Source organism: Cnephaeus nilssonii (genome assembly GCF_951640355.1).
Source record: "Cnephaeus nilssonii genome assembly, chromosome: 20".
In the NCBI taxonomy this organism is placed as follows: domain Eukaryota; kingdom Metazoa; phylum Chordata; class Mammalia; order Chiroptera; family Vespertilionidae; genus Cnephaeus; species Cnephaeus nilssonii.
Genome location: NC_137091.1, coordinates 51,331,652 through 51,357,302, shown reverse-complemented (window position 1 = coordinate 51,357,302; position 25,651 = coordinate 51,331,652). Strand labels below are relative to the sequence as shown.

At 49.1% G+C, this 25,651-nt stretch overlaps 2 protein-coding genes across 4 annotated transcripts; both read right to left on the bottom strand.

Moving 5' to 3' along the window:
- Positions 1 to 670: 670 nt before the first annotated feature.
- LOC307092761 (endogenous retrovirus group FC1 Env polyprotein-like) lies at positions 671 to 6,620 on the bottom strand. 3 transcript variants are annotated; one of them, XM_079760239.1, is made up of 2 exons: positions 5,917 to 6,620; positions 671 to 3,048 (listed from the first exon to the last, which is right to left on the bottom strand). In XM_079760239.1, exon 2 carries the CDS (start codon positions 2,804 to 2,806, stop codon positions 1,073 to 1,075), a length of 1,734 nt encoding a protein of 577 aa, XP_079616365.1. In that variant the 5' UTR covers positions 2,807 to 3,048; positions 5,917 to 6,620; the 3' UTR covers positions 671 to 1,072. The 3 variants fall into 3 exon arrangements, with proteins under 3 accessions (XP_079616365.1, XP_079616366.1, XP_079616364.1); XM_079760240.1 differs by having other exon boundaries at positions 5,925 to 6,620; XM_079760238.1 differs by lacking the exon at positions 5,917 to 6,620 and adding an exon at positions 3,523 to 5,133.
- A 2,130-nt stretch (positions 6,621 to 8,750) lies between these two features.
- Positions 8,751 to 18,602, bottom strand: LOC307092749 (uncharacterized protein). Its single transcript, XM_079760197.1, has 3 exons — positions 18,436 to 18,602; positions 13,403 to 13,526; positions 8,751 to 11,647 (listed from the first exon to the last, which is right to left on the bottom strand). The coding sequence occupies exons 2-3, from the start codon at positions 13,521 to 13,523 to the stop codon at positions 9,753 to 9,755; spliced, it is 2,016 nt and encodes a 671-aa protein (XP_079616323.1). The 5' UTR covers positions 13,524 to 13,526; positions 18,436 to 18,602; the 3' UTR covers positions 8,751 to 9,752.
- Between the last annotated feature and the right edge of the window lie 7,049 nt (positions 18,603 to 25,651).

Below are 25,651 nucleotides of genomic sequence, written 5' to 3'. Positions count from 1 at the left end.
ATAGCTAAGTTTGGAAACAGCCTAAGTGCCCATCAGCAGATGAATGGGTTAAAAAACTGTGGTACATCTACACAATGGAATACTACACTGTGGCAAAAAAAAAAAAAAAAAAAAAAAAGAATTCTTACCATTTGCAACAGCATGGATGGACCTGGAGAGCATTACGCTAAGCAAAATAAGCCAGTCATAGAAAGATAAATATCACATGATCTCACTCATTTATGGAATATAATGAACAACATAAACTGATGAACAAAAAACAGATCCAGAGACAGAGAAGCATCGATCAGACCTTCAAACCTCAAAGGAAAGGTAGGGGAGGTGGGGGTAAGGGGGAGAGATCAACCAAAGGACTTGTATGCATGCATATAAGCCCAACATGCATGCATACATGTCCTTTGGCATGAGTGGGGGAGTGGGGGGGTTTATGGGGGGGATAAGGACACATGCAATACCTTAATCAATAAAGAAAAAAAAAAAACACGGTGAAAAGCCATCATTCTCCAGAGCGTTATCCCCATCCGTGGAGATTCTGTTTTCTGGCAATTGTGGCTCAAATAAACTCACAACAATTCTTTTTTTTTTTTTTTTAAAGGATCACGTTGTTTTTTTAATATATATTTTATTGGTTTTTACAGAGAGGAAGGGAGAGGGATAGAAACATTGAGAAAGAAACATCCATCAGCTGCCTCCTGCACACCACCAACTGGGGATGTGCCCACAACCAAGGTACATGCCCTTGACCGGAATCGAACCTGGGACCCTTCAGTCTGCAGGCCGACACTCTATCCACTGAGCCACACCGGTTAGGGCTTGTAAGGTTCGTGGAGCAGGAGACAAAGTCAGAGAGCCAGGCAAGTCAAAAGGAAGAGCTTTAATCTGCACTCCCGGGCGAGGTTCACGGGTCCAAAGGGGGGGCCAGTGAAGTGGCGCCAATGGGAGTGGAGGCACTTTTTTTATACAGCTGTTCAGTGAGGGCGGGGGAGCATGAGCTGTGGGAGTTTCCAGGAAGGAACTGCTATCTGTGTCGCCACCATGTGTCTGCATGCATGGGCTCCGGACTTCCTCTGACCTAACACCCCGGCCTTTTGGTGATAGGGGGTGCCGAGATCGTCCTGGCTACTTCCTGCTGACCAGGGGCGAAGAGGGAGGGGGGCGTTGAAAGGCCAGGGTCAGGCAGAGGCGGGTCGGAGGGAGTGTAGGGATGGAGCAGGAGCTGGTTTACAGTCACCGGAGACATCTCCACGATCCGGGAGCGAATGAATTTGAGGAGGAAGGGAGCTAGGGAAAAGACGACACAGATGAGAATTAGGGTCCCTACCAGGGGTAGGATCCAGGTAGCTAAGGGGCTTTGGAGCCAGCCAGAAAGGGAGTTGTCCCGGGAGTGTCTTGTACGTAGTTCTTCACTCAGCTTAGTCAGGGTCCGCACGTTCTGTTCCACCACTCCGGACTCGTTGATGTAGTAGCAGCATTCTTCTTGAAGGAACATGCAGGTTCCTCCTCTTTCCGCAGTGAGAAGGTCCAGGGCCCGTCGGTTCTGCAGGGTTACTTGCTGCTGCAGGGAGGCTAAGGAGGCGGTAGTGGACTCCAGGGCTATCTGGAGTTTGTCACTGAAATCCTGGGCAGAGACTAGGCTGTTCCCGAGGGGCCCCCCAGCGACACTTCCCCCCAACATGACAGGGAGGAAGGCGGCCCGGCGGGCCCGGGGGTGGGATGAAGGGAGCAACCAGGCGAGCTCCGACTCTCCATACAGGGTTAGCTGGGGAACTACTGTGACCCCGAAGCAAGGCCCGGGGTCAGAGGAGTTGACGCAGTTGCTTAAGGTGCCGTTGCACCAGAAGAAGGTGCCCGGGCTGGCCTTGGTGGGACTGGCTGCAGTGTGGTTTTGGGTACAGTTCCAAGTGACCCGTCCCACAGTTACCGGGTTGCTGGTCTGGTAGCATATCCGCGGGGGCAAGGTGGGCTCTGGAGTTTCGGGTTCCCAGAGGGGAATGCCAGCCAGGGGAGGCTGACATTCACCGTGCCCCTGGGTTCCTGGAGGAGTCACGAGTGGGACGGCAGCCAGCAAAGGTCTTTTGAGAGAGGCGCATAGAAAGCAGTGCGAGACATTGGGCAGGGTGCGGGTCTCATTGAGGAGTAGTAGAGTGTGCTGGATAAGTTGGAGCCAAGAAGACAGGACTTCTACCCGGGGGGAATCAGGCAGCTTCCCTTTAAGGGAATGTTCGGCCTGTAGGATGCTGTTGGAGACCTGGACTTGGGCCTCCTGGGCTATGACATATTCCCGGGAGATGTAGATGGTCCCTGAAGGGGTCGAGCTCCAACCACTCCAGTATAGTTTTCCCATAACGCCCGCAACCCATCGCTGGTCCCAGGGGTCCCGGACCCTGATGTTGAAGGTCCCGTCCTTCCAGAAAAAGGGACCAGACCTGACCTCATTGTAGGCATCATGGGTGACACAGCCTGACCAGCGGCAACCCCCATAGGTGTTGACATCTCGATTACACCTGTCTGGGTTCCGCTGGTCGTAAGCAAAGCAGGCATATGGTCGGCCACCGTTGGACACTGACTGGAGGTCGACAGCAATCAGGATCTCCGCCTGGCATCCGACCAGAGGGCAGTCCTGAGATCCTACCTGCCGGGTGACTTGTGTACTGTCCTGGTCGTAGGTTTCACGGACCTTGAACCTCCACACGTAAGCAGGTGGGGGAGGGTGTAGGTTGCCCAGGGCTGGGAGGAGAAGGAGAAGGGGGAGGGCGGCTAAGGCGGACCTTAGTGGGGCCCAACACCTCACATTCATAGAAGTCATGCTGCTCCAGAGTCCTCTTGAGTCTGGAGAGGTGGTGCCACGATGGATCTCCCAATAGTTTGGCTGCGGTGGGGGTTGTGAGGATTACTGTGTGAGGTCCCGTCCACCTGGGCTCCAAGGCCTTGGGATGTAGATTCTTAAGGAGGACTGAGTCCCCGGGCTGGAGGGCTGGTCCTCGGGAGCCCTGGTCGGTCAGTTCTGGCCTGGGCAGAAACCTGTCAGCATGTTCCCGGAGCAGCTGCCTGAGAAGAGACAGGAATGGAAGATAAGTAGCCAGGAGAGGAGGGTCAGGAGGGAGACGATGGTTGAGCAAGAAGGGTCTCCCAGCCGAAACCGGTATGGCTCAGTGGATAGAGCTTTGGCCTGCAGACTGAAGGGTCCCGGGTTTAATTCCAGTCAAGGGCATGTACCTTGGTTGCGGGCACATCCCCAGTGGGAGGTGTGCAGGAGGCAGCTGATCGATGTTTCTCTCTCATCGATGTTTCTAACTCTCTATCCCTCTCCCTTCCTCTCTGTATCAATAAAATATATATTAAAAAAAAAAAAAGAAGGGTCTCCCATATAGGAGTTCCAAAGGGCTTAAGAAGGTGGGCTCCTTGGTGTAGCCCGGATTCCGGTCAGAGCCATGGGCACAAGGTCCGGCCAGGAGCTGCGAATTTCTAGAGAAAGTTTAGTTAGATGGCCTTCAAGGAGGCCGTTGGCCCTCTCGATCTTACCCGATGATTGTGGGCGGTAGGGTATGTGCAGTTTCCAGGAGATGCCAAGAGAGGTGCTAACCTGCTGAACGGCCCTTGATATAAACGCCGGGCCGTTGTCTGATTGTATAGAGGTGGGGAGGCCGATGTGTGTTATTAGGGTCTCAGCCACAACCTCAGCAGTTTCCTTGCGGGTAGGGAAGGCCTCTACCCACCCTGTCAGGGTGTCTACCGTGGTAAGCAGATATTTGGTCTTCTTGTGGGGAGGCATATGGGTGAAGTCTACCTGCCAGTCCTGCCCTGGGAGGTGACCCCTCATTTGATGGGTAGGAAAGTCGGGGCGCATTCCTCCCTGCGGTGAGACAGCCGCACACGTGGGGCAGGAGGAGCGGGCACTCGTGACTGCCTCTCGCAGTGTGGGCGAGGTGAAGAGGGGTTCAAGGAACCTCCAAAGCGCCAGCGGTCCAACGTGCAACGACCGGTGGGCCTGTTGGGCAATGGCCCCTGCCTGAGCCTTGGGAAGGCGATCTTGTTATTTATGAAGATCCGTCCCTCAGGACCGGGAGAGCCTCCCCGCTGTAGGAGTTTATTTTTCTCTTCTTCTTCGGGAGCTTCCAGGAAGGAACCGGGATCTGCGTTGCCATCTGCCTGGTGCACCGGTCTGTTACGGGTTCCAGGAAGGAACCGGTATCTGCGTCGCCATCTGCCTGGTGTGCCAGTCCATACGGGTTCCGGGAAGGAACCGGTATGTGCGTCACCATCTGCCTGGTGTGCCGGTCCATACGGGTTCCGGGAAGGAACCGGTATCTGCGTCGCCATCTGCCTGGTGTGCCAGTCCATACGGGTTCCGGGAAGGAACCGGTATGTGCGTCACCATCTGCCTGGTGTGCCGGTCCATACGGGTTCCGGGAAGGAACCGGTATCTGCGTCACCATCTGCCTGGTGTGCTGGTCCGTTACGGGTTCCAGGAAGGAACTGGTATCTGCGTCGCCATCTGCCTGGTGTGCTGGTCCGTACGGGTTCCGGGAAGGAACCGGTATCTGCGTCGCCATCTGTTTTGCGGCTGCATGCATCGGCTCTGGACTTCCTCTGACCCAACATTCAAAACTGTAAATTTACGGTTTTGAATGTTTTTTATGTTAACACTCTCAACAATGAGCCACACCGGCCAGGCCAGTTACCTCATCACCTACAGCAGTGGTCGGCAAACAGCAGCTCGCAAGCCACATGCAGCTCTTTGGCCCCTTGAGTTTTTAGCAAAGGCCAGCTTAGGAGGACCCTAATTAAGTTAATAACAAAGTACCTACCTATATAGTTTAAGTTTAAAAAATGTGGCTCTCAAAAGAAACTTCAATCGTCGTCCTGTTGATATTTGGCTCTGTGCTCTGTGGACTAATGAGTTTGCCGACCACTGACCTGCAGGGTCCTCCTTCCCGCCCTCACTGCTGGCCTCTCCCTTCCGGTCTGCTCGTCCTCTGGGCGGTTCTGGGAAAACCTGAGAGCCCTGCCTCACCAAGGTCCCTCTTTCCTTTGCAACCGTCCATGGCCCAGCGCCCTGGTGAGGTTTGACCAAATAACAAATTCCCGCTCCGTCCTATCCGGTTTGGCTCAGTAGATAGAGCTTCGGTCCCGGGTTCGATTCCGGTCAAGGGCACATCTCCAGTGGGGGGTGTACAGGAGGCGGCTGATCGATGTTTCTCTCTCATCCATGTTTCTCTCTATCCCTCTCCCTTCCTCTCTGTAAAAAAGATCAGTAAAATAGATATTTTTTTATTTTTAAAAACTGTTTTTTTTTATTCTTTTTTTTTTTTAAGCAGGTATTTTTTAAAATATATTTTATTGATTTTTACAGAGAGAAAGGGAGAGGGATAGAGAGTTAGAAACATCGATCAGCTGCCTCCTGCACACCTACTGGGGATGTGCCCACAACCAAGGTACATGCCCTTGACGGGAATCGAATCCGGAACCCTTCTGTCCGCAGGCCGACGCTCTGTCCACTGAGCCAAACCGGCCAGGGCTGCATTTTTTTTTTTTTTTTAAAAAGTAAAATTCACGCACGACTTTGCCTCGCCTTAACATTTTTTTTAATGTTATTACTGATTTCAGGGAGGAAGGGAGCGGGAGAGAGAAACAGGAATGATGAGCGAGAACCATGGACCGCTGTCCCCTGCCCGCCCCACGCTGGGCACCTGCCCTGACCGGGGCTCGAACCCGGGACCTCCGGGGTCTAAGGTGGACGCTCCACCAGGCAGGGCTCCTCCAGGTCTTTTTTCTCTCCCACTTTTTTCTTCCTTCCCCTCCGGGTCTTTATGGGGCGGCCACGCCGCCTCCCACCCGTCCCACCCCCTCCCACCGGGGTCACCCGCAGCGCCTCGCGGTCCGGACCGGGGCCTGGGCTGCAGGGAGGCCGGGGACGCGCTCACCTCAGCCGGGCGGCGGAGCGGGCGAGAGGGAGCGGGTCTGGGAGGCCCCGGACCCGGACGACGGCGCCTCCACACGACCTGGCGCTCAGCAGCTCGGAGTTCAGCCTCCGCGAGGCACGCCGAGAAGCCAAAATGACCGCCAGAAAGACTGTACCGGAAGTCCCGCCCTGACCCCAGGCTCTCATTGGCTAAACTCGCCGTCTTTGGGCGCATTGCCCTGTGGGCAATGTAGTTTCCTGTGAGCCAAATGGGAGACTTGAGTGCCCCTGTCACAATCTTGGAGATGAAAGGTCTTGTAGCAGCCACTGGTGACAATGTCCTCCGGATATACTAAGGTTATGGGTTCGAGCCTCCGTCAGGGCACATACAAGAATCAACTAATGAATGCATAAGTAAATGGAATAACACATTGATGTTTCTCTCGCTCTCTCAAAACAATAATTTAAAAAACCAAAAGCCCAGCCGGCTTGGCTCAGTGGTTGAGCATGGACCTATGAACTAGGAGGTCACAGCCTGTGGACTGAAGGGTCCCGGGTTCAATTCCAGGCAAGAGCACATGCCCAGGTTGTGGGTTCAATCCCCAGTGGGGTGTGTGTGTGTGTGCAGCCAATCAATGATTCTTTCTTATCATTGATGTTTCTATCTCTCTCTCCCTTCCCCTTCTTATCTGAAATCAATACAAATATATTAAATAAATAAAAAGAAAGAAAGAAAGAAAGAAAGAAAGAAAGAAAGAAAGAAAGAAAGAAAGAAAGAAAGACTAGGCATTGCCCCTGGGGTTGCATTGCTTGGAGCACTGTCTGGTACACCAAAGGTTATGTGATCATCCCCGTTCCGGGCATGTTTAGGAAACAACTGATCTATGTTTCTCTCTCATATTGTTTCTTTTTCTCTCTCTAAAAATCAATTAAAAGTAAATAAATAGCCCGGTAGTGTGGCTCGGTGTCAACCTATGAACCAGGAGGTCAAGGTCTGATTCCCAGTCAGGGCACATGCCAGGTTGCAGGATTCCCAGTATTGAGTGTGCGGGAGGCAGCTGATCAATGATTCTCTCAGCCCTGATGTTTCTCTCTTTCTCCCCCTTTCTCTCTCAAATCAATAAAAATAATTTAAAAGCAAATAAACAAAGATTAACTATTGCATGTGCTGGCAGGGTTGCAGAAGAACTGGAATTTTCATTACTGTGGGTGGATGTAAAGTAAAAGTAAGGGTCATTTAGATCACAGTTCATTTATTAAAATGTAAAATATTCAAAGACACTGGAACAGTTTTAGAAAACTGATATATAAAAAAACTAAAGTCAATATTCAGGTTTATTTGTAATATCCCAAACCTGGAAATAACTCAGATCATACATAGATCAATAAACAGAGTGGTTATCCAAAAACCAGAATACTACTTAGCAAGAAGAATTAATTACTCAAGGATGTATTACTAATGACTCTCAAAATAACTGCACCACGAAATAAAAGTTATTTTTTAAAGTATATATACCTTTTGATGCATATAAAATGTGCATCTATTACAAAGGAAGTTGAGTCAAAGACTGCATGGAGGGCCAGAGAAGGGAGATAATAAAAAGGCAGGAAGTAAGTACAGGGTGGGACAAAGTAGGTTTATAATTGTTTGTATGGAAAATAATAAAAAAAAAAAAAACCAATACAATGCCCTAACTGGTTTGGCTCAATGGATAGAGCATCAGTCTTCAGACTGAGGGGTCCCAGGTTCGATTCCGGTCAAGGTCATGTACCTTGATTGCGGGCACATCCCCAGTAGAGGGTGTGCAGGAGGCAGCTGATCGATGTTTCTAACTCTCTATCCCTCTCCCTTCCTCTCTGAAAAAAATCAATAAAATATATTAAAAAAGAAAATAAATGGTTCTCAATGTTTCTTTCAGTGTTGCTACACTGAGGACACAAAACATTCCTGGGACATTTATGGTTTTCTCCAGTGTGAGTACCCTCGTGTCTAAGGAAGTTAGATCTGAGGTTAAGACTTCCCACATTCACTATACTGATAAGGCCTTTGTCCAGCTTGGGCGCTCTGCTCTTGGAGGCTAGAGAAATGGCTCCAGGATTTCCCACATCCACCACATAACGCCTTTCTCCAGAACAAACTCTCTGCTGTGGAATAAAGTTGGAACTTTGTCTAAGAATCTCCCACAATCACTGTACTGATGAGGCATTTCTCCAGAGCGAGCTTCCCTGTATCAAATGAGGTTAAAGACTTGGCCAGCCCATGGGCTGAAGGGTGTCAGGTTCATTTCCAGTCGCGGGCACATATCTCAGTTGAGGCTAGATCCCCAGCCCTGGTTAGGGTGCATGTGGGAGGCAACCAATTGATGTATCTCTCTCACATGGATGTTTCTCTCAGTCTCTACCCCTCCCTTCCACACTCTCTGAAAAAATCAATGCAGCCTGGCTAGCATGGCTCAGTGGTTGATGGTTGACCCATGAAACAGGAGGTCACGGTCTGATTCCAAGTCAGGGCACATGCCCGGGTTATGAGCTCAATCCCGTGTGGGGCATGCAGGAGACAGCCAATCAATGATTCTCTCTCATCGACTGGGAGCGCAAAATCGCACGGTCCCGCCCACCTACCCGCTGCTCTGCCTTGACATGCAGAGCTCCAGCACGCCTGGCCCAGCCCCGGAAACCTCTGGCCTTCTCTGGCTGCTTCAAGTGAAATATTTTAGCCGCAAATCCCAGTCCCTCGGTCCCGAGTCACCTCGGGCTGGTCCCACCTCTTCCCTCTCCCTTCTTCTGAAATCAATAACATGGTTTTTTTCCTTAATTTTTATTTTAATTAATAGAAAAATATGCTTATGTGAGGATTAAAAGGAAAAAAAAAAAAGATTTGTCCAGCCCTGGAAGCATAGTTCAGTTGATTAAAATGTTATTTTGATACACCAAAGTTGTGATTTTGATCTTCAATCTGGGCACATAAAGGGGTCAAATAATGAATGCATAAATAAGTGGAATAATAAATCAATGTATCTACTTCCTTTGTAAAACTATAATTTAAATAATTGTCCAGTCTCGTACAGTGCTGCTCAGTGATTAGAGCATTGATCTGCGCACTAAAGAGCCATGGTTCCCAATCCAGTGGGAGTATGTGCAGGAGGCAACCAGTCAATGTTTCTCTCTCACACTGTTTTTCCCTCCCTCCCTCCCTCTCTGAAAAGCAATGGAAAAAATATCCTTGGGTGAAGATTAACCCCCCAAAATTGTCCAAAATGGTTCCCATATTCACTTAACTCATAAGGCTTTTATCTAGTGTGAACTCTGTGGTGTTGGAAAAGACTAGAACTGTGTCTAAAAAACTTTGCATTTGCCCTGACTGGTTTGGCTCAGTGGATAGAGTGTCGGCCTGCAGACTCAAGGGTCCCGGGTTCAGTTCAGGCCATGGGTATGTGCCTTGGTTGCGGGCACATCCCGGTGGGGGGAGTGCGGGAGGAGGCTGATCGATGTTTCTCTCTCATCGATGTTTCTGACTCCCTGTCCCTCTCCCTTCCTTTCTGTAAAAAATCAATAAAATTAAAAAATATATATAATAAAAATAAAACACTTTGCATTCACTACATTCATAAGGCCTTTCTCCAGTATAACCACTGTGGGGTTCAATTAGCTTAGAGCTTTAACTGAAAGTCTTCCAACAATCACTACACTAATTCAGCTTTTCTCCAGTGTGACCTGCCGAGTGAGTGCAGATCTTTGGTTTAAGGACTTCCCACAATAACTACACTCATATGGCTTTTCTCCATTGTATACTCGATTGCTGAACGAGGGCAGAATTTTGGCTTAAGGATTTTCCACATTCACTACACTCCTACGATTGTTCTAAAGTGTGAACACTCTTGTGTCTAGTAAGTTGAGATTTCAGGTTAAAAGATTTCCCACATTCACTACACTCAAAAGGATTTCTTCCAGAATGACCACGAAGGTGTTGACTAAGACTGCTGCGCTGTCTAAAGCATTTCCCACAAACACTGCAGTCATATGGCTTTTCTCCAGTGTGACACCGCTGGTGTTCAGTGAGGCTACCTTTTAGGCTGAATGACTTCCCGCAGTCACTACAGGCATATGGCTTTTCTCCAGTGTGAACTTTCCTATGTTGGAGGAGGTTATACTTTCTTCCAAAGGTTTTCCCACATTCGCTGCATTCATAAGGCTTTTCTCCAGTGTGAACTCTCTCGTGGTTAAGGAGGTAATCTTTGCGCCTAAAAGATAGCCCACATTTCCTACACTCATACGGCCTTTCACCCGTGTGACCTCTGTGGTGCTCAATGAGTTTAGAGCTACAAGTGAAGGACTTTCCACAATCACTACACTCATATGGCTTTTCTCCACTGTGAACTTTCTGGTGCTGAATGAGGGCAAAACTCAGGCCAAAAGAATCTCCACGGTCACAACATTCATATGGCTTTTCTCCAGTGTGAACAGTCTTATGTCTGATAAGTTGGGATTTGCGGTTAAAAGATTTCCCACATTCATTACACTCAAAAGGATTTTTTCCTGAATGAACTTGACGGTGTTGAATAAGACTCCAGCGTTGTCCAAAGCGTTTCCCACAAACACTGCACTCATATGGCTTTTCTCCAGTGTGACACCTCTGGTGTTCAGTGAGGCTAGAGTTTTGGATGAAAGACTTCCCACAGTCACGACACTCATACAGCTTTTCTCCAGTGTGAACTTTCCTATGTTGACGGAGATTATAGTTTCGTCTAAAGGTTTTCCCACATTCGCTGCACTTGTAAGGCTTTTCTCCAGTGTGAAATCTCTCATGCTTAAGGAGGTGATCTTTGCGCCTAAAAAATTTCCCGCACTTACTACACTCATAAGGCTTTTCACCAGTGTGACCTCTGTGGTGGTCAATGAGTTTAGATCTATGTCTGAAGGACTTTCCACAATCACTACACTCAAATGGCTTTTCTCCAAGGTGAACTCTCTGGTGTTTAAGTAAAGACCTTCGGCTAAAGGACTTCCCGCTATCACTACACCCATAGGGCTTTTCTCCAGCGGGAATTCTGTGGCGTTGACTGAGTCCAGAGGTTTGGCTGAAGGACTTCCCACAATCACTACACTCACGAGGCCATTCTTGAGTGTGAACTCTCCTATGGTGAATGAGGCTTGACTTTTGTCTAAAATTTGTCCCACATTTGCTACACTCACCAAGCCCTTCTCCAGAGCAGACGCTCCGACGCTGAACAAGTCTCTGGCCGTGGCCAACAGCTTCTTCACATTCACCCGACTCCGGACGACTTTTCCCACGGAGAGCGCCCGGCCCACTCTCACTGCCACTGTGTGGCTCTGCACCCTTAGGAGAAGCCTGATGCTGGCAACCACCTGAAATGGCTGGAAGGTCCTCCCCAACCTCCCTACAGGTGAACGGTGCCATGGATATGTAGGTGTACCGGGTCATAAACGAGGCCCTGAGCCCTTTCCCGGCCTTCTCTCCCCCGGCATCCCGCTGCTGCTGGTGAACGTTTGCAGGGAAACAGAAGTCTCTCACACACGCGTCACTGAAGAAGGCTCTCTGCTCAGGGTTTCCTGCTTGGAGCTCAGCCAGGTGCAGAATATCTTTCAAGACCAAGAAACAACGCTCACAGGAATGTGTTTTCTCAGTTGCTGGAGCTGTCTCAGACGCCCTGACCTGTGACTCTCCTTCTACAGACACACTCTGCTCAGAAGAGGCCTCCTCATCATCCGTTTTATGGCAACAACCTGAAAACAGAGCAATGACAAGGAAATCAATGTTGACTTTACTGGGAGGGGGAAGTCCCATTACAAAAATGTGTCACACTCAATGCATTGGTCTCATGGGATTGTCTGAAAATACAAGACTTAAGGAGGCTGGTTGAGTAAGGTGCTACGGTGCAGTCCTGGGCCTCTGAAGATCACAAAGCAGGGGAGACCTCACCGAGAAAACGACACAAAGGTTGCATGCAACCACGTGGAACAGAAGCAGGATCTCCAAATGTCGGTTCTGCTAACAGCCTTCAGAAGGGCTTTTCGGCCGCTGACATGAGTAAGCTGGGCAGAGGCTGGTTATGGCCTTTTCCCAGTAAAATTCAGTAAGTGTGTAGCTGGTGTTCAAATACCACTTAAGGGTGCATGCACACATCATAGCACAGGCGCAGGTTGTTGCTGGAGGGAGCAGTTACTGCTGAGGGAGCAGTACAGAAAAACAGGTGATGCACGGAGGCCACAAAGGGGAAGGCTGGTAGAAACCGAAAAGTTCTAGATAAAATGACAAGTCAGCAAAGTGTCAAATATGAAAATGAACAGGTAGAAATGAGGTGTGGTCAGGGGCAGTTGCACCAAAACACTACGTGACACAGTGCAGGTTTCTGGGATGAGGTGAAAACAGCCCTTAGGTCATGCCCTCCCATAATCACCCATCATCATGGCCAGGCTTCTTCCGAGACCATGTTGCCATGCCCACCATGTGAAAAAAAAAAACATGTTTCTCTCCCTGCGGCTTCTATTCTCGGAGCAGTTGCACCTTCTACAACTATTCAGAACTTAAATGATGCGAGTCTTAATGAAAGACAACAGAGGTGAACAGCCAGCACAGGACCAGAGCAATTCGGCATATAATAGGGAAGAAAATATTAAACAACAATGGGTGAAAGGCCTTACAAGAACAGCCCAAGGTTCATGCAAGTAAAGACCATGACCTGGCTTAGGATGTCAAAAAGAACCTTCAGCTAAAGGAAGAGGGCAGAACTGGAGGCCATGGATCTGGTCATGTTGCCATGGAGATGGCAAGCAAAGTGGGACCCATTAAACTGTCTGCAAGACTCCTGACTTGAAGATACTTCACTACAATTTTTTTTTTTTTTTTTACTGATTTCAGAGAGGAAGAGAGAGAGGGAGAGAGAGAGAAACATCAATGATTACAGAAAACAATTAATTGCAGCAGTTGCCTCCTGCACACCGCCTACTGGGGATTGCAACCCGGTCATGTGCCCTTGACTGGAATCGAACCCGGACCCTTCAGTCCACAGGCCGATGCTCTACCCACTGAGCAAACCAACTAGGACCGTGGTCGGCAAACTGCGGCTCGCGAGCCACATGCAGCTCTTTGGCCCCTTGAGTGTGGCTCTTCCACAAAATACCACGGCCTGGGCGAGTCTATTTTGAAGAAGTGGCGTTAGAAGAAGTTTGTTTAAAAAATTGGCTCTCAAAAGAAATTTCAATCGTTGTACTGGTGATATTTGGCTCTGTTAACTAATGAGTTTGCCGACCACTGAACTAGGGCAATTTTTGAGGCAACAGGTGCTAAGGGGTGCTCAAGGACTCATTTGCTCAGGGCACTCCACACAGCCCAGCACCAGCAGACACAGCACATATGAAAGGAAAGTGAGAAATAAGCAGAACCCATGATCTGACTGTGGGAGAGACATCGCTATTTTGGAGAAAATAGGTAAGGAAAGACATCACCTCAGGACACCAAAAGAAATGTAAACATCTTACCCACAGATGCTACAAGTGCAAACACTTCCAGCATCACGTCACAGTACAGAAGTCTCTGAGCCTCATCAAGGAGCCCCCACTCCTCCTGGGAGAAGGCAATGGCCACGTCCTCAAAGTCCATATCCTGTCGTAATGGGGATAGTACAGCCCATGATCATTTCCTTCCTATGATTCCAAGTTTTTCATACCCCTCACCCTCCACCTCAGAAAATATCCCAGGCCTTGGTGCCATGAGAGTCTCTTCTTATATTCTTTTTAAAAAACGTATTTTATTGATTTTTTACAGAGAGGAAGGGAGAGGGATAGAGAGTTAGAAACAGCAATGAGAGAGAAACATCGATCAGCTGCCTCCTGCACACCTCCTACTGGGGATGTGCCCGCAACCAAGGTACATGCCCTTGACCGGAATTGAACCTGGGACCCTTCAGTCCACAGGCCAATGTTCTATCCACTGAGCAAAACCAGTTAGGGCTTCTTATGTTCTTAACTAGAGGCCCGATGCATGAAGATTCATGCAAGAATGGGCCTTCCTTCCCCTTGCTGCCAGCAACGCTTTCGCTCTGGCTGGAACCACCTTTTCCCTCTGGCCCAGAGCCGCCTTTCTGCCTTCCCATGGTGCCCAGAGGCCCGGAGCAGCTGGGGTGGTGCAGAATGTGTCCTGCCCCGCCCTCAGCTGCTTGCCATCTGTGTATGCAAATTAACCCACCATCACTGTTGGGTTAATTTGCATACTTACTCCTGATTGGCTGGTGGGCATCGCGAAGGTACAGTCAATTAGCATGTTACTTTTTTATTAGTGCAGTTGACACTGTGTCTTCCCAAAACAACACTAGGCAGATAGAGGATAAATGTTACATGAGCTCTGGATCTGGCATGTGGTCCACATTGCATCTTGTTAACAAAAATTGGAAAGAAAAGTTTGTTTTGGGACAATTGTGAATGATTTGACACTGGAATTCTTGGGCAATACCATTGTGGGCGCCCAGATTGTCCCTCCAAGAAACAAAAACATGCCCTAACCGGTTCGGGTCAGTGGATAGAGCGTCAGCCTGCGGACTGAAGGGTCCCAGGTTCGATTCCGGTCAAGGGCATGTACCTTGGTTGCGGGCACATCCCCAGTAGGGGGTGTGCAGGAGGCAGCTGATGGATGTTTCTCTCTCATCAATGTTTCTAACTCTCTCTCCCTCTCCCTTCCTCTCTGTAAAAAATCAATAAAATATATTTTTTAAAAAAGAAACAAGCCCTAACCGGTTTGGCTCAATGGATAGAGCATTGGCCTGCGGACTCAAGGGTCCCAGGTTCGATTCCGGTCAAGGGCATGTACCTTGGTTGCGGGCACATTCCCAGTGGGGGGTGTGCAGGAGGCAGCTGATCGATGATGTTTCTCTTTCATCGATGTTTCTAACTCTCCCTCTCCCTTGCTCTCTGTGAAAAATCAATAAAATATATTAAAAAAAGAAACAAAAACATGACATTAATCTTTACCCATATGACCCTAACCCCAGGGTCCTGAGGCCATCCCTTTAACACTACCATCTGCACATAATTGTTTTAATTTGTTTTTTAAAATCCTCACCTGAGGATATTTTTTCACTGATTTTAGATAGAGTGGAAGGGAGGGAGAAAGAGAGAGAGAAACATTGATGTGAGAGAGACACATCGATTGGTTGCCTCCCGCATGTGCCCCGAGTGGGATCTGCTCTTGACTGGGAACCGAACCCTCAAGCCTTCAGTGTGTGGGCCTACAATGTAATCATTGAGTAATGCCAGCCAGGACTGCACTCAATTCTTTGGATCACACCTCCCTCACAGCTAGATCCCCAGGACAACTTCAAAGATAACACAAACATGTGATGAGGATAATTTATTCCCTGATGAGTGTCTTTCCCTGGATTCTAATGTTATCTCCCTAATCTGTCCCAGGCTGGCACTCCTCCCTTCCCCATGCCGTGCACTTTCCTGGCCCAGTGGCCCTGATGCCCATTATCTCATCAAGGTTCTATGGGTCAGCGCATCAGCCCTCCCCGGCAACGGGCAGGTGAATGGCACGTAAGCTTTGAACTTGGCACACAAGACCACAACAACCCCTCTTGCCAGGGAATTCTCAGGGGTTTGTATAGAGTTCCTTCCAGACACCATCCTGAACTCCTCCTCATCTCATGCCCTTAACAGGCCAAAAATAAAACTCTGATCTCTCCCAAAGAAGATTACTCTGCCTACTACTCATTTCCTCACAGTTGATGGTACTCCATTCCCACAGCTGCTAAACCATTCCGTCTTGTTAACTGGGACGCCTCTCTCTCTCTCTCAACCTTCAAATTAGAAATTCCAGGTTGTGCCCTCGCCGGGTTGCTTAGTTGGTTGGAGCATCGTCACAATAAGCCAAGGTTGCAGGTTCAATCCCAAGTCAAGGCACGTATAAGAATCAACAGTGAATGCATAAGTAGAACAATAAGTCAATGTCTCCCCACCTTCCTTTCTCCCTCAAAACAATAAATCAAATAAATTTTTAAAACTCCAATAAAAAGAAGGAATTCTGCCCTAACCGGTTTGACTGAGTGGATAGTGTCAGCCTACGGATTGAGGAGTCCCGGGTTCGATTCTGGTCAAGGGCATGTACCTTGGTGGCAGGCATGTCACCAGTGGGGGGTGTGCAGGAGGCAGCTGATTGATGTTTCTCTCTCATCGATATTTCTAACTCTCTATCCCTCTCCCTTCCTCTCTAAAAAATCAATAAAATATATTTTTTAAAAAATAAAAAGAAGGAATTCTTACCATTTGCAGCAATCTGGATGGAACTGGAGAGCATTATGCTAAGTAAAATAAGCCAGTCAATGAAAGAAAAATACCACATGATCTCACTCATTTATGGATAATAAAGAACATTATAAACTGATGAACAAAAAGATAGATACAGAGGCAGTAAAGCATCAAACAGACTGTCAAATTACAGCAGGAAGGTTAGGGAGATCTGGGGGAGATAAGAGATCAACCAAAGGACTTGTATGCATGCATATAAGCATAACCAATGGACGCAAAACTCTGGGGGGTGAGGGCATGTATGGGAGTGGGGTGGGGGTGGGGGTAATGGGAAGATATGTACACATGTAATTCCTTAATAAAAAAAGGAAAAAATAAAATAAAATCACTATACAAAAAAAATCCAGGCGCCCACATGTAAAATAGTGATCTAGAATCCAGATGCTCCTCCTACCTCCAAAGCCACCCTCCTGGTCCAGTTAGCATCACACTCACCAGACTACACTGAGTGGCCAAATGATGATGATCTCTGAACGCATAATAATCTGGCCACTCAGTGTATATCCCATATAATAAAAGGCTAATGTGCAAATTGTCCCCTCGACTAGGAGTTCCACCAGCAGGCAGGCCGGCAGGCCAGCCAACCGCCCATGTCCCCTCCCCCTGGCCAGGCTGGCCAGACCCCACCCATGCACAAATTCATGCACCGGGCTTCTAATACACACACACACATACACACATACACACACACACACACACACACACACACACACACTGAGTGGCCAGATTATTGCAGCCACAGGGAGTCTGAGGAGACCTGGGTCAGATCCACTGCCTCCACGCGGCCAATGTCCCATGGTGCCCATCACCTGCAGACAGATACCCAACTCGTCACAAAGCTGGTCTAGTCCTTACTCCAGTCCCACTCTTCTCAGTTCCCACGACAACGGAAGGACACCTGCGGGTCCCCAAACTAGCTCACCCCACCTCTAAGACTGCGCACATCAGAACCTCGGGCTGGGAGGACCTGTCTCATCGCATTCCACTGGTTGCCAAAACCAAAAAGGAACCACTTTAGTATATAACCCTAGACTGGGATTTCAGTCCCCAAACTCCTTGTCTCTTTAAAGTCCCCAGGTCCCAGGGCAGGAGGAGGGGCTGGACAGTCCCAGGACCCCCCTACCTCAGAGGCCACGGTAGTGTGAGGCCCTGACATCAGCCCCACAGCCCAGCCCCCTGAGCGGCTCTGCACCTGCAGGAACCTGTGGGAACTGAAGGTCTGTGGAGGGCCCGGCACCCACCGCCAGGACCCAGGGCTCAGGCTGCTCAGGGCCCTGGCCCAGCCCCGGGCCGGGTGATGCCCGCATCCCTCGGGGCTCGGTCCAGTTACCTCATCACCTACAGGGTCCTCCTTCCCGCCCCTCACTGTCCTCTCCCTTCTCTTTTTCTTAAAAATATATTTCTGCCCTGACTGGTTTGGCTCAGTAGATAGAGTGTCGGCCTGCGGACTGAAGGGTCCCGGGTTCGATTCCGGTCAAGGGCATGTACCTTGGTTGCGGGCACATCCCCAGTGGGGGGTGTGCAGGAGGCAGCTGATCGATGTTTCTGATTCTCTATCCCTCTCCCTTCCTCTCTGTAAAAAAAAATCAATAAAACACATTTTATATATGTGTGTGTGTGTATGTATATATATATATATATATATATATATATATATATATATATTCATTCTTTCTTGATTTCAGAGAGGAAGGGAGAGAGCGAGAGAGAGAGAGAAACATCCTGCACGCCCACCCTGGGGATCCAGCCCGAAACCCCGCATGTGCCCTTGGCTGGAATCGAACCCAGGACCCTGCAGTCTGCAGGCTGACGCTCTACCCACTGAGCTCTGTCCTCTCCCTTCCGGTCTGCTCTTCCTCTGGGCAGTTTTGGGAGAACCTGAGACCCTGCCTCATCCAAGGTCCCTCTCTGTTCACAGCCGTCCACGGCCCAGCGCCCGGGAAGGAAGGAAAGTAAAGCTCCGCACGCACGGCCTCGCCTCACCGTCTCCGTTAAACCAGGGCCCGGGTTTCCGAACCCTCCCGGCTCAGCCGCCCCTGCGCTGTCCCCGCGGCGGCCCCGCCGCCCCTCACCCTCTCCCAGCCCCGTCACTCCGGGGTCACCCCCCAGCGCCACGCGGTCCGGACGCGGGGCCTGGGCCGCGGGAGGGACGGCGCCCGCCCCCGGGCTGCGGGGTCGGTGGGGAAGCGGGACGGCCCAGGGGACACGCTCACCTCGGCCGCCGCCGCCGGGCTCTGCGGGCGGAGCGGGGTCTCCGAGGCCCCCGGACCGGGCCAGCAGCGGTTCCACGGCTTGGGACCCGCAGGACGACCCCCCGACAGGACCTGTCGCTCTGATTCAATGAACCCGCCGAACTGGTCCAACTGCGCGCCCCGAGGAGGGCCCCGGAAGTCCCGCCCTAACTTCGGGCGCAACGTTGAAACGCTCGGTTTCCTGGGCTCTCATTGGCTCAACTCGCCATTGTTGGACGCATTGCCATCTGGGTAATGTAGTTTGCCCAACCGAACCTGAGAGCTACTGTAGTAGTCACTGATCTGGGAGATTAAAGGGTGGCCTGCACTCTGCCTTAATAGGTCAGTTTGGCCCTAACCGGTTTGGCTCAGGGGACAGAGCGTCGGCCTGCGGACCGAAAGGTCCCCTGGGGTTCCATGCCGCTCAGGGGCATGCACCCTGGTTGCAGGCACATCCCCCGAACAGGCTGTGCAGGAGGCAGCTGATCTATGTTTCTAACTCTCTATCCCTCTCCCTTCCTCTCTGTAAAAAATCAATAAAATACATGTTTTAAATATACTTTTTATTGATTTTTTTCTTTTTTTTTTTTTTACAGAGAGGAAGGGAGAGGGATAGTTAGAAACATCGATGAGAGAGATACATTGATCAGCTGCCTCCTGCACACCTCCCACTGGGGATGTGCCCGCAACCAAGGTACATGCCCGTGACCAGAATCGAACCTGGGACCCCTCAATCCGCAGGCTGACGCTCTATCCACTGAGCCAAAGCGGTGAGGGCAATAAAAAATATATTTTTAAAAATAAGTCAGACCCTAGCCGGTTTGGCTCAGTGGACGGAGCATCAGCCTGAGAACTGAAAGGTCCCAGGTTCGATTCTGGTCAAGGGCACATGCCCCCCGGTTGTGAGCGTGATCCCCAGTGGGGGACTTGCAGGAGGCAGCCAATCCATGATTCTCTCTCATCATGGATGTTTCTCTCTCTCTCTCCCTCTTCCTTCCTCTCTGAAATCAATAAAAATATATTTAAAAAAAAAAAGAAAAAGTCGGTTCGTTAGAGCGTCTTCTCCTTATGCCAAGGGTCCCTGGTCATGGCTGCAACAACTGTAGGTTTCAGGGGAGGTTTGCAGGTTGGTGGGTAGTGTTGTGCAGCTGCTGCCTTCCATTTTGGAGATATCGTTTCAGACTCTCTGAAGCTCAGAATGCTCTCCGAGGCATGTTATTTTAAGTATTCCTAAAGACTACAAATATGAGTGGGCGGAGCCAAGAACCCTACCTCAGGACGCGGGGGCCACGGATGGTTGTGAACAAAAGAGGGACACTGTGTGAAGTAGGGTTCTCTCATTCTCATGAAGACACAAAATGCATCAACTCTTACTAGTAGCTGGAATGTGTACCCCATTTCTGTCAACGCAAATGAAGGGAGCCATAAACATTCTGTAACTTTCTGTACCTTCAGTCTGGGCCACGACTTGAAGATAGAATTTAGAATGTAGGCCACCCTCCTATGTGAGGACAAGGAGATGACTCTGCCTCGGGTGTCCACAAAGAACTTTTCTGCTGCTCATGTCCTCAGGGGTGTCTGATCGATAGAACATTTTTTATCCATTTAGTATTTCCTATACAATATTATGAGATACTAGAGACCCGTTGCACGAAGATTCGTGCATGGATAGGCCTGCCTTCCCCTGGCTTCGCTCCCGGCCGCCTGGGAGACTGCAAGTCTTGGCTCCTGTAGCTCCCTCTGCCCCCAGCCCTCCCACTCATAGCAGGCGTCCTGCCCCGCTGTTCTGCGCCTGTGTATGCAAATTAACCCAACAAAGATGGCGGGTTAATCTGCATACTCATGCATAGTAGGCTGATGGTCATCGTGGGGGTATGGTCAATTTGCATATTCCTCTTTTATTAGTGTAGCTACTCAATTCCTTCAGGAACCTGACCGATTTCTCAGACAGAGAGCAACTTCTGAAACTCTGCTCGGGTGTGGGCCTCAGTCCTCAGTGCGGACTGTTGCCAGTTATGTCACCTTTCACACTTTAATGCACTCGTAATGCTTTTCTCCAGGGAGAACTCTCCAATGTTCAATGAGTATATGTTTACTAAAGCATCTCCCACAATCACTACATTCACACCACTTTTCTCCAGTGGGAAGTCTTTTGTGTCCCATGAGGGCAGAGTTGTGCGTAAGGACTTTCCACAATCAGTACACTCACGTGGCTTTTCTCCGGTATGAACTATCCGAGGCCACATGGGGATAAATGTGCAGTTAAAGCATTTACCACAAACACTGCACTCATATGTCTTTTCTCGTGGGAAGTCTGTGGTGTTTAATGCGAGCAGTGCTTGCACTGAGGAACTTGCCACAATCTGTACCTCATAGGGGTTTTTTCCAGTGTGAACCCTGCAGTGTTGAATGAGGGTAGACCTCTGACTGAAAGACTTCCCACAATCACTACAAGTGTGTGTCTTTTCTACAGAATGAAAGCTGGCCAGGCTAGAGCTTTGGCTGAAGAACTTGCCACAATCCCTACACTCATACAAGCACTTCCCCAGTGTGTTCAGGCATGGTGTCTTCCGTCCTACTGCTTTCCCTTCTGGCAGACTCCCCTGTGGACCCTTCCCTGTTGAGGAATTCTCCCTCAAGCTCTGCCCTCAGGCCCATCACTCTCCCCCATTTCAGGATCCATCTGAGAGTAAAGCCTATATGATTCCCTGCTCTCCCAATCTGAGCACGAGCCTTAGTCCAGGCTTCGGGGCCCCTCTCTCCCCAGAATTCCAGCTGGTGAACCCAGTTGTCCATGTGCCACCTCCACCTTTGGACATCTTGGAATCACCATGTAAAAAAACCCTACCTCCTGAATCTTTTTGATAGCTATTGGAATAGAGAAAGTTTAAATGATTAACTAAGCCTTTTAAACTTCTAAAAATCAATGGAAAAAATATCTTCACATGAGGATGAAAAAATAAATAATATTTGACAAAGGAGGCAAAAGCATACAATGGAGTCAAAACAGTCTCTTCAATAAATAGTATTGGGAAGACTGGACAGATACATGCAAAAAAATGAAACTAGACCACCAACTTACACCACACACAAGAATAAACTCACAATGGATAAAAGACCTAAATGTAAGCCGTGAAACCATAAAAATCCTAAAAGAAACCATAAGCAGCAAAAGCTGAGACATCTCTCGTAGCAATATGTTTACGGATACATCTTCCAGGGCAAAGGAAGTGAAGGAGAAAATAAACAAATGGGACGACATCAAAATAAAAAGCTTCTGCCCAGCAAAAGACACCACAGACAAAATGAAAAGGGAGCCCACTGTATGGGAGAACATATTTGGCAATGATACATCTGATAAAGAGTTAATCTCCAAAATACATAAGGAACTCATAGAATTTAACAAAAGGAAGACAAACAATCCAATTAAAAAATGGGCAAAGGACTTAAATAGACACTTCTCCAAAGTAGATGGATGGCCAAGAGACGTAGGAAAACATGCTCAAAGTCACTCATCATCAGAGACATGCAAATTACAACGACAACGCGGTATCACCTCACACCTGTCAGAATGGCCACCATCAACAAATGAACAAATGACAAGTACTGGCGAGGATGTGGAGAAAAGGGAACCCTAGTTCACTGCTGGTGGGAATGCAGACTGGTGCAACCATCATGGAAAACAGTGTGGAGTTTCCTCAAAAACTTAAAAATGGAACTGCCATTTGACCCAGTGATCCCACTTCTAGGAATATATCCTAAGAATCCCAAAACACCAATCCGAAAGAATGAATGTATGCACCTCTACGTTCATAGCAGCACACTCTACAATAGCTAAGATCTGGAAACAGCCCAAGTGCCCATCAGTAGATGAGTGGATAAAAAGGCGGTGGTACATTTACTGTACACCATGGTATACTATGCAGCAGTAAAAAAAAAAAAAGAATCTCTTACCCTTTGAGACAGCCTGGAAGGGCCTGCTAAGTGAAATAAGTCAGCCAGAGAAAGACAAGTATCACATGATCTCACGCATATGTGGAATCTAAGTAACAAAATAAACTGATGTACGGCATGGATCAGAGACACAGAAGCATGGAACAGAGTGCGAAATCTCAGAGGGAAGGTGAGTGAGGGTGGGTGGGTAGGCGGTAATCATCCAAAGACCTTGTGTGCATACATGAATAACTTATGGACACAGATAATAGGGTGCTGAATACCTGGGGGGTGGAGGGGAGGGGGCTAGAGGAGATCAATGGGGGAAAAGGGGACATAGGTTATACTTTCAACAATAAAGAATCATTGGGGGGAAAAAAAGTAGAGACTGATTATCCACCTGGTTAACAAAGGACTGGCACCATGGTGTCAGGAGCCAGTCTCACACACAAAAAAATAAAACAAATGGAAATATATATGCATATTTAAATTATTTGTCAGTTACAGTAGTGGACATTTATATACCTAACAATAATCACCACAATACAGTCTGGTACCTGATGACAGCATCCGTAATTAGTCCAGCACCACTGACTATATTTCCCTAGGCTGTACTTCACATGCTTATACAGCCCCATGACTGTTTTCATAACTGCCAATTTGTAGTTTAATCTCTTCCTTTTTTCACCCAATCGCATCTGGCAATATAAAAATGTTTTCTGGCCCTAACCGGTTTGCCTCAGTGGATAGAGCGATGGCCTGCGAACTCAAGGGTCCCAGGTTCGATTCTCATCAAGGGCATGTACCTTGGTTGCGGGCACATCCCCAATAAAGGGTGTGCAGGAGGCAGCTGATCCATGTTTCTCTCTCATTGATGTTTCTAACTCTCTATCCCTTTCCCTTCCTCTCTGTAAACAATCAATAAAATATATATATTTTTAAAAATGTTTTCTGCATCTAGGAGTTTGCTTCTGTTTATTTTGTTCTTTAGATTCTGCCTAAGTGAAATCATACTTTTGTCTTTCTGAGTTTGACTTATTTTTGGGTAAGATTTCATTCTTTTTATAGCTGAGTAATATATTACATCCACATCATCTTTATTTATTCATCTATCAGTTACCAATGGACACTGAAGTTGCTTTCATATCTTGTTGGTTTTAGTTTTATTTTTCCATTACCATTTATCCCCCCCATACCGTTTCACCTCCACTGCCCCCAACTTTTAACTTTTGAGGAACCTCCATACTGTTTTTCCACGGTATGCACCAGTGCACGTGAGTTCCATTTCCCCCGCTCCACATCCTCACCAATACTTGTTCAATGTTTGTTGATTTATTGATGATAACCATTCGCACAGGTTCTCATTGTAGTTTTAAGTTTCTCTGTTGATTCTATTCATATGTCTACTGGCCATCTGTAGGTCCTCTTAGGAGAAATGTCTTTTCAGGGTTTCATAATGTTAAGTTTTATGAGTTCCTTCTATGTTTCGGTTAACCCCTCATCAAATGTATATCATGGACACTCTGGCCAGTGTTGCTAGTTGATTTCTTTCATAGTATTTAACAAACTCACCATTCCCCCATATTTGTTGTACATTAGCTATGCTCAACATCCTATATAATAAAGAGGTAATATGCAAATTGACTGTCACTCCAACTCACAAGATGGTTGCCCCCATGTGATCAAAGATGGCCCCCCCATGTGGATACCTGATGGCCACCACAAGATGGACAAACAGGGGAGGGCAATTGTGGGAGATCTGGCCAGCAGGGGAGGGTAGTTGGGAGGGACCAGGCCTGAAAGGTAGGGCAGTTGGGGATGATCAGGCCCGCAGGGGAGGGCAGTTAGGGGTGACCGGGCCGACAGAGGAGGGAAGTTGGGGCAACCAGGCCTGCAGGGGAGGGCAGTTATGGGGAACCAGGCCTGCAATGGAGGGCAGATGGGAGGTATAAGGCCTGCAGGGGAGAGCAGTTGGGGGAAACCAGGCCTGCAGGGGAGGGAAGTTGTTGGCAACCAGGCCTGCAGGGAGGGCAGTTGGGAGTGACCAGGCTGGCAAGGGAGGGCAATTGGGGTGACCAGGCTGGTAGGGGAGGGCAGTTAGGGGCGACCAGTCTGGCAAGGGAGGGCAATTGGGGGTGACTGGGCCAGCAAGGGAGGGCAGTTGGGGGGAACCAAGCCTGCAGGGGAGGGCAGTTGGGGACGACAGGCCTGCAGGGAAGAACAGGTAGGGGTGATCAGGCCAGCAGGGGATGGCAGTTGGGGGCGACCAGACTGGCAAGGGAGGGCAGTTAGGGATGACTGGGCCAGCAAGGGAGGGCCATTGGGGGTGACCAGGCCTGCATGGGAGAACAGTTGGGAGGGACCAGGCCTGCAGGAGAGGGCAGTTGGGGGTAACCAGGCCTGCAGGAGAGGGCAGTTGGGAGGGACCAGGCCTGCAGGGGAGCGCAGTTGGGGGGAACCAGGCTGGCAACAGAGGGCAGTTACGGGTGACTGTGCCAGCAGGGCAGGGCAGTTGGGGGTGACCAGGCCTTAGGGGGAGGGCAGTTGGGGAGGACCAGGCCTCTAGATAAGGGACAATTCCAGCAGGGGAGGGCAGTTAGGGTCAACCTGGACTGCAGGAGAGGGCAGTTGGGGGCAACCAGGCCTGCAGGAGAGGGAAGTTGGGAGGTACAAGGTCTGCAGGGGAGGGCAGTTGGGGGGAACCAAGCCTGCAGGGGAGGTCAGTTGGGGCAGGGGGGGATCGGGCCTAAATGGGCAGTCGGACATCCCTCAAGGGGTACCAGTTTGGAGAGGGTGCAGGCAGGGCTGAGGGACACACACACACACACACACACACCCGTGCATGAATTTCATGCACTGGGCCTCTAGTCATAACATATTAGAAAAATGCAAAACCAGAGCAAAAGCAGGTCCAGTGTGACTCAGAAGATTGGGCATTGTCCCATGCACCAAGAGGCCACCAGTTAAATTCCCGGTCATGGCACATGCCTGGGTTGTGGGCTTCATCCCCAGTAGGGGTCTTGCATGAAGCAGCAGATCTATGCTTCTCTCTCATTGATGTTTCTCTCTCTCCCTTTTTCTCTCTGAAAAAAAAATCAACAAAAACATATTAAAGAAAAAAAAAAAAAAAGAGCAAGAGCCTGCAACACATTTACTAAAAGGGTCAAAATTTTAAAAGACTAGCCCTATGCATTATTAGTAAGTACACCAGAGAACTGGAACCCACATACACTGCTGGTGGGAATACAAGAGGAGTAATACATAC

Coding starts and splice junctions, on each gene's coding strand:
- LOC307092761 (XM_079760239.1), bottom strand. CDS start 2,806: ATGACTTCTATGAATGTGAGGTGTTGGGCCCCACTAAGGTCCGCCTTA.
- LOC307092749 (XM_079760197.1), bottom strand. CDS start 13,523: ATGGACTTTGAGGACGTGGCCATTGCCTTCTCCCAGGAGGAGTGGGGG. Junction 11,648..13,402: donor TGCACTTGTAGCATCTGTGG/GTAAGATGTTTA, acceptor CTCTGTTTTCAG/GTTGTTGCCATAAAACGGAT.